A 15,307-nucleotide genomic window follows, 5' to 3' on the forward strand; every position below is an offset into this window, starting at 1 on the left:
ATATCCGAAGTATTAATTTTGTTTCATATTAATATTCATTTCAATTGTATATTTATACTCCACTAGACTTTAGCAACAAATTACCAAATAATTTACCAACAATGCAGTACGTGGGTAAAGTGGGGGATTATGTATACAATCAATGGAATTCATTAAATCCAGCAACATTATCTGGAGCAATTGATGTTATAGTTATTGAACATCCTGATGGATCACTACATACTTCACCATGGCATATTAGATTTGGTTTATTTCAAATAATAAAACCTTCACAAAAAAAAATAGATTTATATGTTAATGATGTTAAAACTAATTTACCAATGAAATTAGGTGAAGGGGGTGAAGCTCATTTTGTTTTTGAAGTTAATGATATAAATCATGAATTATCAAATAGTGTATTAACTTCACCAGTAATATCACCTGTATCTTCACCAAGTAGTTATGCAGCTTCTGGTAGTGATCAAGAACCAGATGAATTTGATTTAAATGAAAAAAGTAAATTAAGTAATATACCAAGTCCAAAAAGTCCTTCTCCTTCACAAAAAGCAAAATTAGCAATGGAAAATGTTAGGAAAATTACTAAAAAATTAAATATACCAACAAAAATTGATATGAATGGAGATATGTTAGTTGATATGGATGGTTATAAACCAAATTCTCAAAAAAATATTGATAATTCAGAAGATTTATTTAAAAAAATATTTTTACAAGAAATTGAAGGTGATTATCCTCATGGTGAAAATTCAGTAAAAGCTTGGGATCAAATTATAACAAAAGATGAAAATGGAAATATAAGAATTTCAAATATATCTGATGTAGAAGGTATTGATACTGAAGATGATTTAGTAAGTGCATCAACTATAGCAACATCAACTACAACTGCATCAGGAACAATATCAAGAACATCTTCGATTCAAGATGATAAAATTTATTTTAAAACATTAAGATTAAGTTCAGAACAATTACAAAATATGAATTTAAATTATGGATTAAATACTTTAAAATTTAAATCAAGTGAAGGTACATCACAAGTTACTGCTAGTTTATACCTTTGGAAATCAACTGCTCCAATAGTAATATCGGATATAGATGGTACAATTACTAAATCAGATGCATTGGGTCATGTACTAAATTTAATAGGTAGAGATTGGACTCATCCTGGTGTTGCAAATTTATTTCAAGAAATAAATCAAAATGGTTATCATATAGTATATTTAACTGCAAGATCTGTTGGACAAGCAGATTCAACCAGACAATATTTAGAAGGAGTAAATCAAGATGGATTAACATTACCAAAAGGTCCAGTAATATTAAGTCCTGATAGAACATTTGCTGCACTAAGACGAGAAGTTGTATTGAAAAAACCAGAAGTTTTCAAAATGGCATGTCTTTCAGATTTAAGAAATTTATTTTTTGATAAAATTGATTTAGAAAATGAAAAAGAAGAAGAAGAAAATGAACAAACTCCATTTTATGCAGGTTTTGGAAATAGAATTACTGATGCCATAAGTTATAGATCAGTTCATATACCAAGTCATCGTATTTTCACAATAAATCCAAATGGTGAAGTTCATATGGAGTTGTTAGAATTGGCAGGTTATAAATCATCTTATTTACATATTGGAGAATTAGTTGATCATTTTTTCCCACCAATAAAAGAAGTAAATTCTATATCATCATATTGGAATAATGCTCAATGGTCGGAATATATGCAAAATCATGAAATAAATGAATTTGACGCAAGATCAATAAATTCACATTATCTGCCACCTGGATCTCCTGGACCCACTCCAGGTTCACCAAGAAATTTTGTTGAAGATTATAAAGCAGATGAAAAATATAATGATGTGAATTATTGGAAAACAAGTTTAAATTTTGATGATTTAAGTGATTTAGAAGAAGAAGATATGACTACAAAAAAAGTGAAAGGAAATGATAAATTACTGCATTATGAACAAAAAAAGAAAGATCATACTGATAATCCAGAATTAATACAAAGACAAAAAAGATCGAGAGCTTCTACTTTTGAAAGACCTATATCTGCGTCATTTGCATCACCACTTAAAAGCTTTATGCTGTTTAATAAGAAAAAGAATAATGAAGAAGAAGAAGAAGAGGAAGAAGAGGAAGAAGAATATGACGAAGATGAAGATGATGATTATACAGACGACGAAGAAGAAGAAGTTGAAGAAGATGATGATGATTACGATGATGAAGAAGAAGACGAAGACGATGATGATTATGACGAAGAAGATTATGATGAAGAAGATGATATAGATCAAGATTTAGAAAATGAAGGTGCAGTTACAGAAAATTTAGGAGTAGATAATGATAAAATAACAACAGATTCTAACCTCATAAAGGCTAGTGATTTTGAAAATTTAAAAATATAAAAAATGAAATTTAATGACTAATTTTGCATAGATTATTAAAAATATTTAACTTGTTAAAAAACTAACATTTCTATAAAAATCTAACATTGGATTCTCTCCATATTTTGTAGTTGTTGCATCAACATCTGCCCATTGTTCTAAAAATTCTTTATGAGTATTAATTTTTGATATTTTACCTGTTATTTTTGTATATAATTCATTAGCCATTTCAAAATCTGTTGCAAACATTATATCAAAATATCCTTGATGTACCATATATGTAGAAACATCTATAGTTTCTTTATTTAGTACTGTTTGCACAACAGGTGCATTAAATCCTTTAATTGTGTTTGGTAATGTATGAAAATCTGAACTGATTAATGAATGATTTGGAAATTTATGTTTTAATATATTGAAAAATTTAATTAATCTTGTTGGAATAAATTCTGGTGGAGTCAAATCATCATTAAATGGTAAAATCAGATTCTTTATCTTAAGTTTGGTTGTTGATTCTAATAAAGGGTGAGTTGATCCAAAAAGACTTCTGAAGGTTTCCAATTTCCCGTTAAATGTCTTTTGTTGATCAAGTATTGAAAATTTAGAATTCTCTCGTAGTTGTAAATATGCATTTGAATAATCACTTAATTCTGGAGTGAAAAATTGATAAAAATCTCCCTTTTTATCTATCAAGACTTTACCTTCTAATGGTTCACCACTATTTATATCATAAGCTATCATATCATGTGCAAAATTATCAAATACTTCAAGTGCTATGAAAAAACATGGTTCTTCTACAATTTGATCCCAATCAAAAATTGATTTATTGTATATTGTTAATATATTTGAATCTAATCCTTCTTCTTTTAATTTTTTTGTATATGATTCCTTTTGTTTTGCTGCTAATTGATTTGAAATTTCTATAATTTTATATTGAGTTTTGGTGTATATTTCAGGTTCATGTTTCTTGATATAACTTAGGATATTACACATTAATGTACCATTACCACCTCCCATTTCATAAATGATTAAATCTTCATAAGGATAATTCCCATTAAGTTTATAATTTAATAAAATATATCTTGCTAAACTTTCACCATAATATGGATTAAATAATTCTGTTGGTGTATGCCATAATTGTGATGATTTAGAATATTTTGAATATGATTTACTCCATTCACCAATAAATTCATCTATATCTTCAACTTGATTATAATTAAAAGGTTTTGAATGATAAATTTCAACTTCTTTCATAAAATATCCATAATTTTTATTATATAACAGATCTTCAATGAAATCAGATGTTGTCATAATAACTCCTTTTGGTCTTGTTTTTTTATTTAGTAGTTGTTTTGATGTTATGTGAGGATATGATTTATATGTTTCATCAATGGAAGTTTCAAATGGGAAGTTTACTGCTTTTTGATATATTAATTGTATTGGATTTAATGGTCTTTTAAAAGATGGAACTTTGAATGTATAAGTATTTGGAGTTATAGAATACTCATAATGTGCTGGTGATGGTGATGGTGATGGTGGCGTTTTTAGTTTTCCTTTGAATAAATTTCTCCGTAGTGTTATCATTAAGTTTGATTTGATTTATAAATATCATAATTTCAAAATTTTTTTAAATTTTTTTGGTGCTCGTTTTAAAATTAGATTGGTTGCAAAATTAAATAAAATTTGATTTTTTGATTACTTCATAACTAACTATATTGATTAAAGTATATTTCAATTACAAATTTTTGGGTAGTTAGTTTTAACTTTTCATTTTGTTTACATAATGTAAATTAATTGACTCTATGTTTGAATACAGAAATTAAAAATAAGTAGCTCAATTTTCAAAATTCAATAACGTAATATAATAGGCTACAAATTTTCTTAATTACTGTACTTTTTAACTGAAATCTACTACCTAACTTTCTTTTCATATTTCGTTGGTTTAGAGAGATTTTCAACCCTATAATAATTTTGTTGCTAAGAACATCTTTAATTTTTTAGGTTCTTCTCTTGAGATTATTTTAATAAGTTTATATTTTGATTTAGGGTTAAGTTTATAAATTTTGATATTTGTTTATAGATCATAAGTTGACGATTTGATAATTAAATAAAATGAACTTTTTAATAGCCTTAGCTGGTTTAGATACACAAGTTAATAAAATTAAAAGCTGTTCTGTAATTTATAAATAATATTTGAATTTTTTGTTTAATGGTTTTTAAATAAAATTTCAATAATAATTTTTTTGAATTTTATCTCTTTAATAATTAATTGATGGTTTTAAAAACTTGAAAGTTATTCATTAAAATATCCTAAAGAAGCTAAATAATGACTATTTTATTACAAATTGATACTCATTGATTTAAAATGTAAATCAGAGGATTCATTGATTTCATCATAACAAGTTTTGTTAAATTATCAAAAACCATATAATATATGAAATTAAAATTTGGTAATTTCAAATCATCAAATTTAACTATATTGATTCAACTAATTTCAACTAGATTATTACTATAAATAATAGTTAGTAATATTTCAAGGAATTAATTAAGACATTAAGATTAAATTATGGAGAATTTTAAAGATGAGAATTATTGATCATATACTTAATATATCTTGTACAAATTACTTCATTACTACAAATTATTTGTTTAAATACTCAATAATTAAATTTGATCTCATGAAAGCATATTAATAGTATTAAATAGCTATATATATTATGTAATCTATACTTGATTAGTATATTTTGTTTGCCCATGTTCTTTGATCAAAAATTATAGGTATTACGGTAAATTTGTTTTTACTATTGAAGTTGAAGGAATAATTATTTGTTGTGTAAAATCACTAGTATTACTACTACAAAAAATTTTAAATTTTTCTACATTTTCACACAAATTTCGAAAACTATATTTACTTTTCAATATCAAAATAATTCAAATGGATTGTTCATAATTTTCATTATACTTTGATACAAATTTTAAGAAAAAAAAAAAAAAATTTAATAAATTGATATAAGATAATTCACAATAAATTATAATTTTAAATAATTTTGCCAAATTTCTTTAATACGAAGATTTATTACTTGATGATAAGGCTCATAATGTAATGGAAATCATAGAAAGTTTTAAAATTTATTTAAAAAGAATTTACAATAAACATTGTAGATTTAAAAGTTTCAATATTGAAGTATATATTTAGTAATAATTTTTTTTTTCCAAAATTTCAATCAAATTTGTTGACAATATGTAAAAATATTTTATAAATAGTGTTGAATATTACAAATAATTCGGATTCAAATAACAACAGTCTTATATTATTGTAATCTCTACTTTTTCATTTATAAAATATAAATATTCATTATTTTTTTATAATCTAATTTATTTCACGCACTTACAATTTTAGTGAGTGTTTTATATGTCTTAAGAATTTAAAATTAAGTAAATATAAAAAGTAAATCTAACAGCTCCAATTTGATAAACTTCATTAATAAGAATATCGAGTGATCAGCCGATGTAAAAAGTGTTAAGATAATTTAATAATCTGTCTTTTTTATGAATAAATTGAAGTGTTTTTATAAGTACTTTTTGATCAATATTTGATTTTAATAAATATAATTAAAATTGACAAGTTAACAACATAATTTATTAAGTTGAATGATCACAAGTATATTGTACTTATGATAAATCAGTTTGACTTATTTTGTCGTTGAAAAATTAGTACATTTTCATACTAAATTATTTTCGCAATTCTCAAGAGAAAAACTAGAGACCTGGTGCTGTTTTGCGCGGTGTTTTTAGCGCACCTCAAAAATTTAAAAAAAAGACGTGTTTTCATAAACATCACCACTAATTAACCAACCATGACACCAGAAGAATTGTCCAAATTGTCAAAAACTGAGAGGGTTAACCTTGCCTATAGAGAATACAAGAAGGATCAACTCCTTAAAAGTGACAGAAGACGTTCCTTGAACCAAATAGCCAAGTTAAATGGATGCAGTCCCTCCGGATTGAGAGCAAGAATTAAAAAGGGTCAAAAAAAGGCCAATGGTAATGTTGCATGTTGTAAGGTTAGAGTTAGGGACATGATAAACTGTGTATTCGGGTGCACAGTTTGTCCATTGCCTACGATACGATTTGGTTGATCAATATCCATTTGATCAATAGTATTATTCATTTAAAAATACGAAACTTAAACTTTATTAAAAAACTCTTTTATATAAAAACTATGTATTTAATGTACTCTATTAAATACTCTCAATGTTGTAGCAAGACTTTAGTTTGTGTAGCACTATCTATTATTCTTGCATAAATATCCATTCGCTGAATTGTTGTGAGTAAAAAAGTTGTATCACTGTTTTATGTTTTTTAGGACATAAAAAAGTGTTGTTTTTTTCATATTTTTTTCCACGTCGAGGCTTTAGGTCGAGTTAGGTCGATTTTTCGACCCAAAAAAGTGAAATGGTAGCAGAAAAATTACCTAATCCGGTAATTTTTTCTTTCGCCCTAAATGCTCGACTTATTGTTTGGTCGACATTTCGACATATATTTTCTATTAGGTCGATCCTTCTCACTGCTCTTAAAAATCAATCACGTGACCAAATTATTATAAATGCTCGACTCAATTATTAAGGCGAGGTCGACCAGAAAATTCGAGAGTAATATTTGTTAGGGAACAAAATTACAACAATGGATAATCATGGAAGTCACACCAATCCCGACTTTATTGATTTATGTGAAGATCATAATATTATTCCAGTTTTTATCCCAGCTCACTCATCTCATCTAACCCAACCATTGGATAGAGGAATTTTTCGTTCACTTAAAGCAAAATATAGGAAATTAGCTCGTTCAATCACAGAAACATTCGAAATGAGCTACTATAAAAATAAGAACAATCGATAAGTTACTTTTCATAGTTAAGCGCGAAAATTTGTTAGGGAAAAAATCGATAAGTTACTCTTAAATCGATAAGTTACTTTTTTTTGAATCGATAAGTTACCATAGTTAATTTTTCAGCTTTTAGTATGGCAGTTGGGATTTATTGGGAGCAGCAGAAAAAAGATTTTGAAAATGTGCTACATACAGGAATGAGAGTTTTCACGCACAAAAATTTTTAGTGAGTGTTTTATAAGTCTCAAGAATTTTACGCATACAAATTTGGTGAGTGTTTTACATGTCCAAATATTTCACGCACTTAAATTTTTAGTGAGTGTTTTAACTGTAAACTAAACAGGTAAAATTTGTAAATCTTATTGATAAAAAAATCAAGTAATCAGTTGATATAAAAGGTAACAAGACAATTTTACAATCTGTGTTTCTGTTAATGAATTGAAGTACTTATACGAGTTAATTTCTATCAATTTTTTTTAAATAAAATATAATTAAGTTCAGCTACTATAAAAATAAAACAATCGATAAGTTACTTTTCATAGTTAAGCGCGAAAATTTGTTAGGGAAAAAATCGATAAGTTACTCTTAAATCGATAAGTTACTTTTTTTTGAATCGATAAGTTACCATAGTTAATTTTTCAGATTTTGTATGGCAGTTGGAATATATTGGTAGCAGCAGAAAAAAGATTTTGAAGGTGGATTACATACAGGACTGAGAGTTTTCACGCACAAAAATTTTTAGTGAGTGTTTTATAAGTCTCAAGAATTTTACGCATACAAATTTAGTGAGTGTTTTACATTTCACGCACTTACATTTTGATGAGCGTTTTACATGTCTAAGAATTTTACCCACTTACAATTTGGTGAGTGTTTTACATGTCCAAATATTTCACGCACTTAAATTTTTAATGAGTGTTTTACATGTCTCCATCAGGACAAATAAAATTCAGATGAATTTACTATACATCTTAAAATTGATCATCTAGAAATTTAATTACCTATGAAATTTGATGATTTACTTCTTATAAAACATTAATTCAGCTCACTATAAATTTAAATTATCTATCAATCAAATCTATTATGATTCTACGATTATGTAAAATACTAACTTAGGAGATTGAATTGATAAATTGAGCATGGATATTTCTCTATGGTTCTGAATAATTTATTTTTTGAGTGATCCTAAATAACCACTTTTTTACATGCAGTCCTGTAATAATATACAGGACTTGTTTTATATACAGTCTCTTTTTTTTCTTTTATACAGGATCTTTATCGGATATTTTTTGATTAATTGATCCAAATAATTTTAGTTTTTCGCGTCTTATTTTTTTTCAATTCTCGAAACCAAAACAATTGTTTTATAAACAAATTTCTTCTCAAACTTTTCTTTTTCACTCTTCCTTACAACAATTCAGCTCAAAACTTCAATTCATTACCAATATTCAATACAAATATGCAACCTCATCGTTTCATTAGGGAATTGGTGGATCCTGAATATGCAAAACTAAATCCTGAATGCAATAGCGTAACGTATGAGTTTAACTCGTACGAGGAATGCATGAAATTCGTAGAAAAACGATCAATGTATTCCACTTATGTTCTACAGAAATCAAAAATTCAAAAATATAAAGATGGTGTCGAACTTTCAAGGGAAGAATTAAAAACACCCACCAAGTATTTTCATCTTGCAGAATGTGGATATCAGATTTACAAATGCCATCGTAAAGCAAGTGGTGGTTCCAAGTCAGTCAAAAGCACTAATTCGATGTCCACTAATTCAGAGTTCAATAATGGAGTCTTAGCAACAGATATAGGTGATACAAGTGGTGATGTGAATACAAATTCAAACTCAAGTTCAGTTTCAGCTTCAATTGGTGAAGGTGGTAGTGGTTCAACTTCAAGTTCAGTTTCAGCTTTAATTGGTCAAAAGGGTAGTGGTTCAACTTCAAGTTCAATTTCAGATTCAATTGGTGAAGGTGGTAGTGGTTCAATTTCAGATTCAATTGGTGAAGGTGGTAGTGGTTCAACTTCAGCTTCAATTGGTGAAGGTGGTAGTGGTTCAACTTCAAGTTCAATTTCAGATTCAATTGGTCAAAAGGGTAGTGGTTCAACTTCAAGTTCAGTTTCAGCTTCAATTGGTGAAAGTGGTAGTGGTTCAACTTCAAGTTCAGTTTCAGCTTCAATTGGTGAAGGTGGTAGTGGTTCAACTTCAAGTTCAATTTCAGATTCAATTGGTGAAGGTGGTAGTGGTTCAACTTCAAGTTCAGTTTCAGCTTCAATTGGTGAAGGTGATAGTGGTTCAACTTCAAGTTCAATTTCAGATTCAATTGGTGAAGGTGGTAGTGGTTCAATTTCAGATTCAATTGGTGAAGGTGGTAGTGGTTCTTCTATTTTTGGTGATATTGAAGAGTCATGTATTTTAAATAATTTAACAGAATCAATCTTTGACGAAACAACAACAATCCAATTGAAACCTATAAAAATCCAATTGAAACCTATAAAGAGAACACGAACACAATACAAATCATCAATAAAAGATAACTGCAATGCCACAATAAAAATAATTGTTAACCATGATAAACATACTGTTCAATTTAACCATCATCATACTCACGACCACATGAGTCTAGAATATGCAAATTCTTTAAAATTAAATAGAAATTTAAGAGAATTTATTAGAACTAAATACCAAGACAACTATACTACAAGTCAAATACTATTGTGTTATAAAAATTTCCAAGTAACAGCCATACATTTTGTTAGTGCGAAAATTTCCAAGTAACAGAGAAAATTTCCAAGTAACAAAATTCTGATTTCCAAGTAACAAGGTGGTAGCGGGACAATTTTTGTATGGTAAATTCACTTAGTAAATTTTGAATTCTTTTTTCTGTTGTTAGTAGTGCAAGAAAAATCAAATTTCCAAGTAACAAAGTGGTAGCGAGTCAAATTTCCAAGTAACAAATTTGTATGCGAAAAATTTCCAAGTAACAAGATTTATTAGAGAGAAAATTTCCAAGTAACAAAGTGGTAGCGAGTTAAATTTTCAAGTAACAAAATTTGTTAGTAGTGCTAAAAAATCAAATTTCCAAGTAACAAGATTTGTTAGTGAAAAAATTTCCAAGTAACAGAAGTCGAAAAATATTTAAACAAAATTTTCAAGACAAATAATTTAAGTCAATAACGTAAGTCCTTTGTTGTTTAACCTCGTAGCTGAAACCCTTCTAGTTCAACTCCTGGATAAGTTGGAGGGATTACAACCAGATAAAAATTCTCATAGGATTCAATATATAGGGTATGCAGATGATATTTTGGTTCTATTAAAGAACAAAGAAGACCAAATAAAATTTAAAGAAATAATAGAAATTTTTAGTCAAGAAAGTGGGCTTCAACTAAATATGACAAAGTCAAAAATCTACTATAAAAATGCAATTCCAACTCAAAAAGTGCTACATTACACAGAACATATATATAATGATACACCGCACTATCATTTAGGAATTCCAATGACAACAAGCAGATTTCAAATAAATCCTTGGCACAATTTCACATTTAGCTTAATAAAAAAGATACAAGAAATACCAGTTTCAGATTTAAATATACTTGTCATTATTCGATTAATCAATGTATTTATATTTAGCAAACTTTATTATCAGGATTTACATCAACCTATCCCACCACATATAATAAAAAGAATCATTGAATCTGTTCAATCAAAATTACAAGTTAAAATCAGTCATCAAAGACTTGTTGTACCAAAGCAATTAGGAGGATTTTCGATGCTTTCACTTGTTGTAAGGTATAATTCAAGACTTATCTGGATGGTTCTAGAACTGTATTAATTAAGTTTGTTTTAAATGGATTTGTGTAATAAGTTAAGGGGTGTTAATATAATAAAGGGGTTTTAATATAAGGTAATATTTAATGGTCATACAAAAGATTAAATTAGAATAAGATAGAATGATTTATTGAATTAGATGACTCCTTAAGATAGATCAGGAGATTAAAATAGAATAATAGAATTTCCTAGAGCTTCTAAAGATAGTTGAGAAGAGAAAGGAATAATAGATTTTCTTAGAGCTTCTAAAGATAGTTGAGAAGAGAAAAGAAAGATAGTTAACTCCAAATGATAGTGTGGAGTAAATTGAATATTAGTTAAAAGTCTAAGATAGATTAGTAGACTTGAAAGATTATAAATAGAGATAGATTTTCCTTGAAGATAGATATTTTATATAGATTAATTAAAAAGTTTAATAATAATAATAAACATATATTTAGACTTATATTTATAATGTCTGATACTACAAATAACTCAAACAATCAAACTAGAAATCCAATTGCTCAATCAACTACAACTACAACTTCATCAGGAGAATCAACTCAACAGGTTATGAGCCAATTGACTCAAGGCTTAGGTGGTAATTATAACATATTTTCTGGTTTAGTTATTCCAAATGAATTAAAGCTTCAATCAAAGGTCAATTTTATGTTATGGAAAAATAATTTGAAAAGATTAGCTGAAGGTGTTAGTCCAGAATTTAAGGCTTTTGTTGATGATGAGGTTGCTAGTGATTCATACCCTGCTATTCATAATAATAAACTTGACATTTTGTTATCATTAACTGTTAAAGAATCAATTATTTCTCCAATTCGTTCACTTGGTTTTATTGGTAAAGATATTTATTTAGAAATCCTTAAAGATTTTGGTGTATTTCATACTCATGATAAAATTAAAATTGTTGTTAAATATTGGGAAAAACTTGCTGATCCAACTGTTAATCTTAAAACAAAATTTATTACTGAAAAAGAATATTTGCAATTTGTTAATACTTTACCAAAAGAAGAACAAGAAGCTCTTTTTCATTTTATTTGGCTTCATCTTTCAAAATCAAGATGTATTGATAAATATTTAGATGGCTATGATCCAAAATTAAATACTTCAGATATCAAAAGATTTATTACAGTTCATCCAGAATTAGATGAAGGTACAACTGCTATTAATGTTAACGCTGTTTCATCAAATGTTTCAGATGTGATTGTTAATCCTGCTAATGTTGGTAACCTTTTCAAAGTACAATGCACAAATTGTTTTGGTTTAGGTCATCTTGCTCGTAATTGTGTGTCACCAAATAGGAGATTTGTAAGTATTCCAGATGTAGAAAGAAGATTATTAGCTTTTAAATATAGATTTGGTGCAAAAACTGGTAGGTTTAATGCTGATTACAACAATTCAAATGGTGCTGCTTGTTGTAATTTTGTTCTCTAACAAATATTACTCTCGAATTTTCTGGTCGACCTCGCCTTAATGATTGGGTCGAGCATTCATAATAATTTGGTCACGTGATTGATTTTCGAGAACAGTGAGAAGGATCGACCTAATAGAAAATGTATGTCGAAATGACGACCAAACAATGAGTCGAGCATTTAGGGCGAAAGAAAAAATTACCGGATTAGGTAATTTTTCTGCTACCATTTCACTTTTTTGGGTCGAAAAATCGACCTAACTCGACCTAAAGCCTCGACGTGGAAAAAAATATGAAAAAAACAACACTTTTTTATGTCCTAAAAAACATAAAACAGTGATNTTCGACGTGGAAAAAAATATGAAAAAAACAACACTTTTTTATGTCCTAAAAAACATAAAACAGTGATACAACTTTTTTACTCACAACATTTCAGCGAATGGATATTTGGTGAGAAAAAATAAATAGTCCACACAAAATAAAGTCTTGCCATAACATTAAGAGTATTTAATAGAGTTAATTAAATACATAGTTTTTATATTTAAAAGAGTTTTAATAAAGTTTAAGTTTTTGTATTTTTAAATGAATAATACTAGTGATCAAATGGATCTTGATCCAAATCCAAATCGTATCGTAGGCAATGGTCAAACTGTGCACCCAAACACACAGTTTATCATGTCCCTAACTCTAACCTTACAACAGGTTATGAGCCGTCACGCTTCCAGCACGTACGCTTCTGTATCAAAATTAAAAGGAAACCTTAATTTTCATACATGGGAAAAACAGTTCGGATTTTTATTTTCAAAATCAGTAACGCAAGATTACTTGGTTAGAGGCCGCGATGCGATTATTACAGAACATGTTCCTGTCCATTATTCGAATCAATATTTTACATTGATCGAACATTTTATTGAAGAAATGGTGGTTCACACTGTCGAACCAGAAATTAGAGAGAAATTCTCATTAGTCTACGGATTAGACCACTACCGCGCTATTGTTGCCTTATACAAGACCAATACCTTGGTCAAGAGCGCGAAATTAATTAAAAAGCATTCTACAAATGCTACTGTTTCAAATTTTAAGACATTACTTAATAATATTATTATTAATATTCCTACCCAAGATTTAGGAGGAATTTTTGCATTACTTAACTTACCGGAGCAACATTGGGTTCCCATTGAGACTCAACATCAAAAGAAAAAGAGAGACAATGATACATTAGCTTTTTCATTTGAAGCGGTTATGGATTATGCGGAAGAGCTTTCTGCTACTATTCCGACCAAAATTTCAATTGCTGGTTCTACATCAAGTGCAACTACCGCGACTGCTTTCTCGGCCCAAGATTATAAGTGCCTGAGATGTAGCAAAATTGGTCATTTTGCTAAAGATTGTCCCACTCCTCCAAACAATAATACCAACAACAGGAATCAAAGTAAGAAAAAGTCTAATAATAACAACACCAATAACAACAACAACAACAACAACAACAAAAAGAACCCGACACCAACTGCTAATTCTGCTGAAGACGAGGAAATTCAAACTATGTCTGCCATTGTTTATGAAGATGCTACAGCATTCTTGACAGATTTTAAAGTTTTAACGGATTATCATCTTGACACTGGAGCTTCACGTCATATAGTTTCAGATAAAGCTGCATTCACAAATTTAAAACCTCACCAAGCTCAAATCAGAGTAGCTAATGGTTCATTTTTAACGGTTGAAGGTATTGGTTCAGTCAAATTACGTTTCCCAAATGGTAAATTATATGAATTAACTGATGTTTTATATACTCCAACTGGTCTGGTCAATTTAATTTCAATCCCATGCGCTGCTAGGCATGGTTTATCATTCGGTTTTGATGCAAATGGTGCTTATATTTCCAAAGATTTTGTTTTCAAAGATAATGAATTCAATGAAATCTGTCCATTAGTTGGTAATCTTTTTACATTTAAGAGTAATACACACAATAAATCTGTTTATCCGGCGGTTGAATCCGCTTTTGTAGTTGATGAATCACTTCTTGAGAGAAAACTTATGCACGCCCGACTCGGTCACCCTGGTACGACCATTGCCCAAAAGTTACGTCGATCCGGCGTACACGCGTTCGATCCAGATTGCGAGGAATGTAAAACATGCAAATCTATCATGCATTATCCAAAAGAACGTACTTCAGAGCCGTCTAAAGTTGGCGAGAAGTTTCATATTGATGTATGCGGTCCAATTCCAGAATCTACTAGAGGTTATAATTATTTTTTAACAATAATTGATGATGGTTCAAGATACCTTAACGCTTGGCCAATCAAGGCTAAATCGGATTGTGCTGATATAATCAAGCAATTCATCATTAACTGTAACAATCAAAATGCTCATGGTAATCACGTCAAAGCTATTCAAGTCGATAATGGTGGTGAGGTTATCAACGACAGCTTAAAGCTGTTCTTGGATTCAAAAGGAATCGCTTATAATCTTACGGTTCCCCACAACTCGCACCAAAACGGTTCTGCCGAACGGTCTCATAGGACCATTACCGAGCCAGCCCGATGCCTTTTGAAAAAGGCAGGAATGCCGATAGACTACTGGTGTTTTGCAGTCGAAGCAACTGTATATAGCTTAAATTTACTTCCACGGACAATGCCTCAAAATGTCCCTAAGGATTTCACCAATCCGCATGATTATTGGCACAAGGACCAACTGTCAGTGACCAAAATCAAAAGTCTTGGTACGGATGTTGCGGTACGGATGTTGCGGTACGGATGTTGCGGTACGGATGTTGCGGTACGGATGTTGCGGTACGGATGTTGCGGTACG

General features: G+C 29.1%; 6 protein-coding genes across 6 annotated transcripts; 5 read left to right on the plus strand and 1 right to left on the minus strand. All coding sequences in view use genetic code 12, as the record gives it.

Annotated features, from left to right (window-relative positions):
* Positions 1 to 101: 101 nt before the first annotated feature.
* On the plus strand, positions 102 to 2,393 carry SMP2 (phosphatidate phosphatase; the record flags this gene model as incomplete). The annotated part of the gene is made up of 1 exon (XM_051765878.1): positions 102 to 2,393. One exon carries the CDS (start codon positions 102 to 104, stop codon positions 2,391 to 2,393), a length of 2,292 nt encoding a protein of 763 aa, XP_051619147.1.
* A 45-nt stretch (positions 2,394 to 2,438) lies between these two features.
* On the minus strand, positions 2,439 to 3,953 carry KGF54_005107 (uncharacterized protein; the record flags this gene model as incomplete). The annotated part of the gene is made up of 1 exon (XM_051765879.1): positions 2,439 to 3,953. One exon carries the CDS (start codon positions 3,951 to 3,953, stop codon positions 2,439 to 2,441), a length of 1,515 nt encoding a protein of 504 aa, XP_051619148.1.
* Positions 3,954 to 6,226: 2,273 nt separating this feature from the next.
* On the plus strand, positions 6,227 to 6,508 carry KGF54_005108 (uncharacterized protein; the record flags this gene model as incomplete). Its single annotated transcript, XM_051765880.1, has 1 exon — positions 6,227 to 6,508. One exon carries the CDS (start codon positions 6,227 to 6,229, stop codon positions 6,506 to 6,508), a length of 282 nt encoding a protein of 93 aa, XP_051619149.1.
* A 2,204-nt stretch (positions 6,509 to 8,712) lies between these two features.
* Positions 8,713 to 10,041, plus strand: KGF54_005109 (uncharacterized protein; the record flags this gene model as incomplete). The annotated part of the gene is made up of 1 exon (XM_051765881.1): positions 8,713 to 10,041. One exon carries the CDS (start codon positions 8,713 to 8,715, stop codon positions 10,039 to 10,041), a length of 1,329 nt encoding a protein of 442 aa, XP_051619150.1.
* A 1,506-nt stretch (positions 10,042 to 11,547) lies between these two features.
* KGF54_005110 (uncharacterized protein) lies at positions 11,548 to 12,522 on the plus strand (the record flags this gene model as incomplete). Its single annotated transcript, XM_051765883.1, has 1 exon — positions 11,548 to 12,522. One exon carries the CDS (start codon positions 11,548 to 11,550, stop codon positions 12,520 to 12,522), a length of 975 nt encoding a protein of 324 aa, XP_051619151.1.
* Positions 12,523 to 13,102: 580 nt separating this feature from the next.
* KGF54_005111 (uncharacterized protein) lies at positions 13,103 to 15,232 on the plus strand (the record flags this gene model as incomplete). The annotated part of the gene is made up of 2 exons (XM_051765884.1): positions 13,103 to 13,132; positions 13,202 to 15,232. Coding segments are annotated over 2 exons (2,061 nt in total), but the record flags the coding sequence as incomplete, so codon positions are not given.
* Positions 15,233 to 15,307: the final 75 nt, after the last annotated feature.

Source organism: Candida jiufengensis, assembly GCF_024610255.1.
Source record: "Candida jiufengensis strain CBS 10846 chromosome Unknown scaffold1, whole genome shotgun sequence".
In the NCBI taxonomy this organism is placed as follows: domain Eukaryota; kingdom Fungi; phylum Ascomycota; class Pichiomycetes; order Serinales; family Debaryomycetaceae; genus Lodderomyces; species Lodderomyces jiufengensis.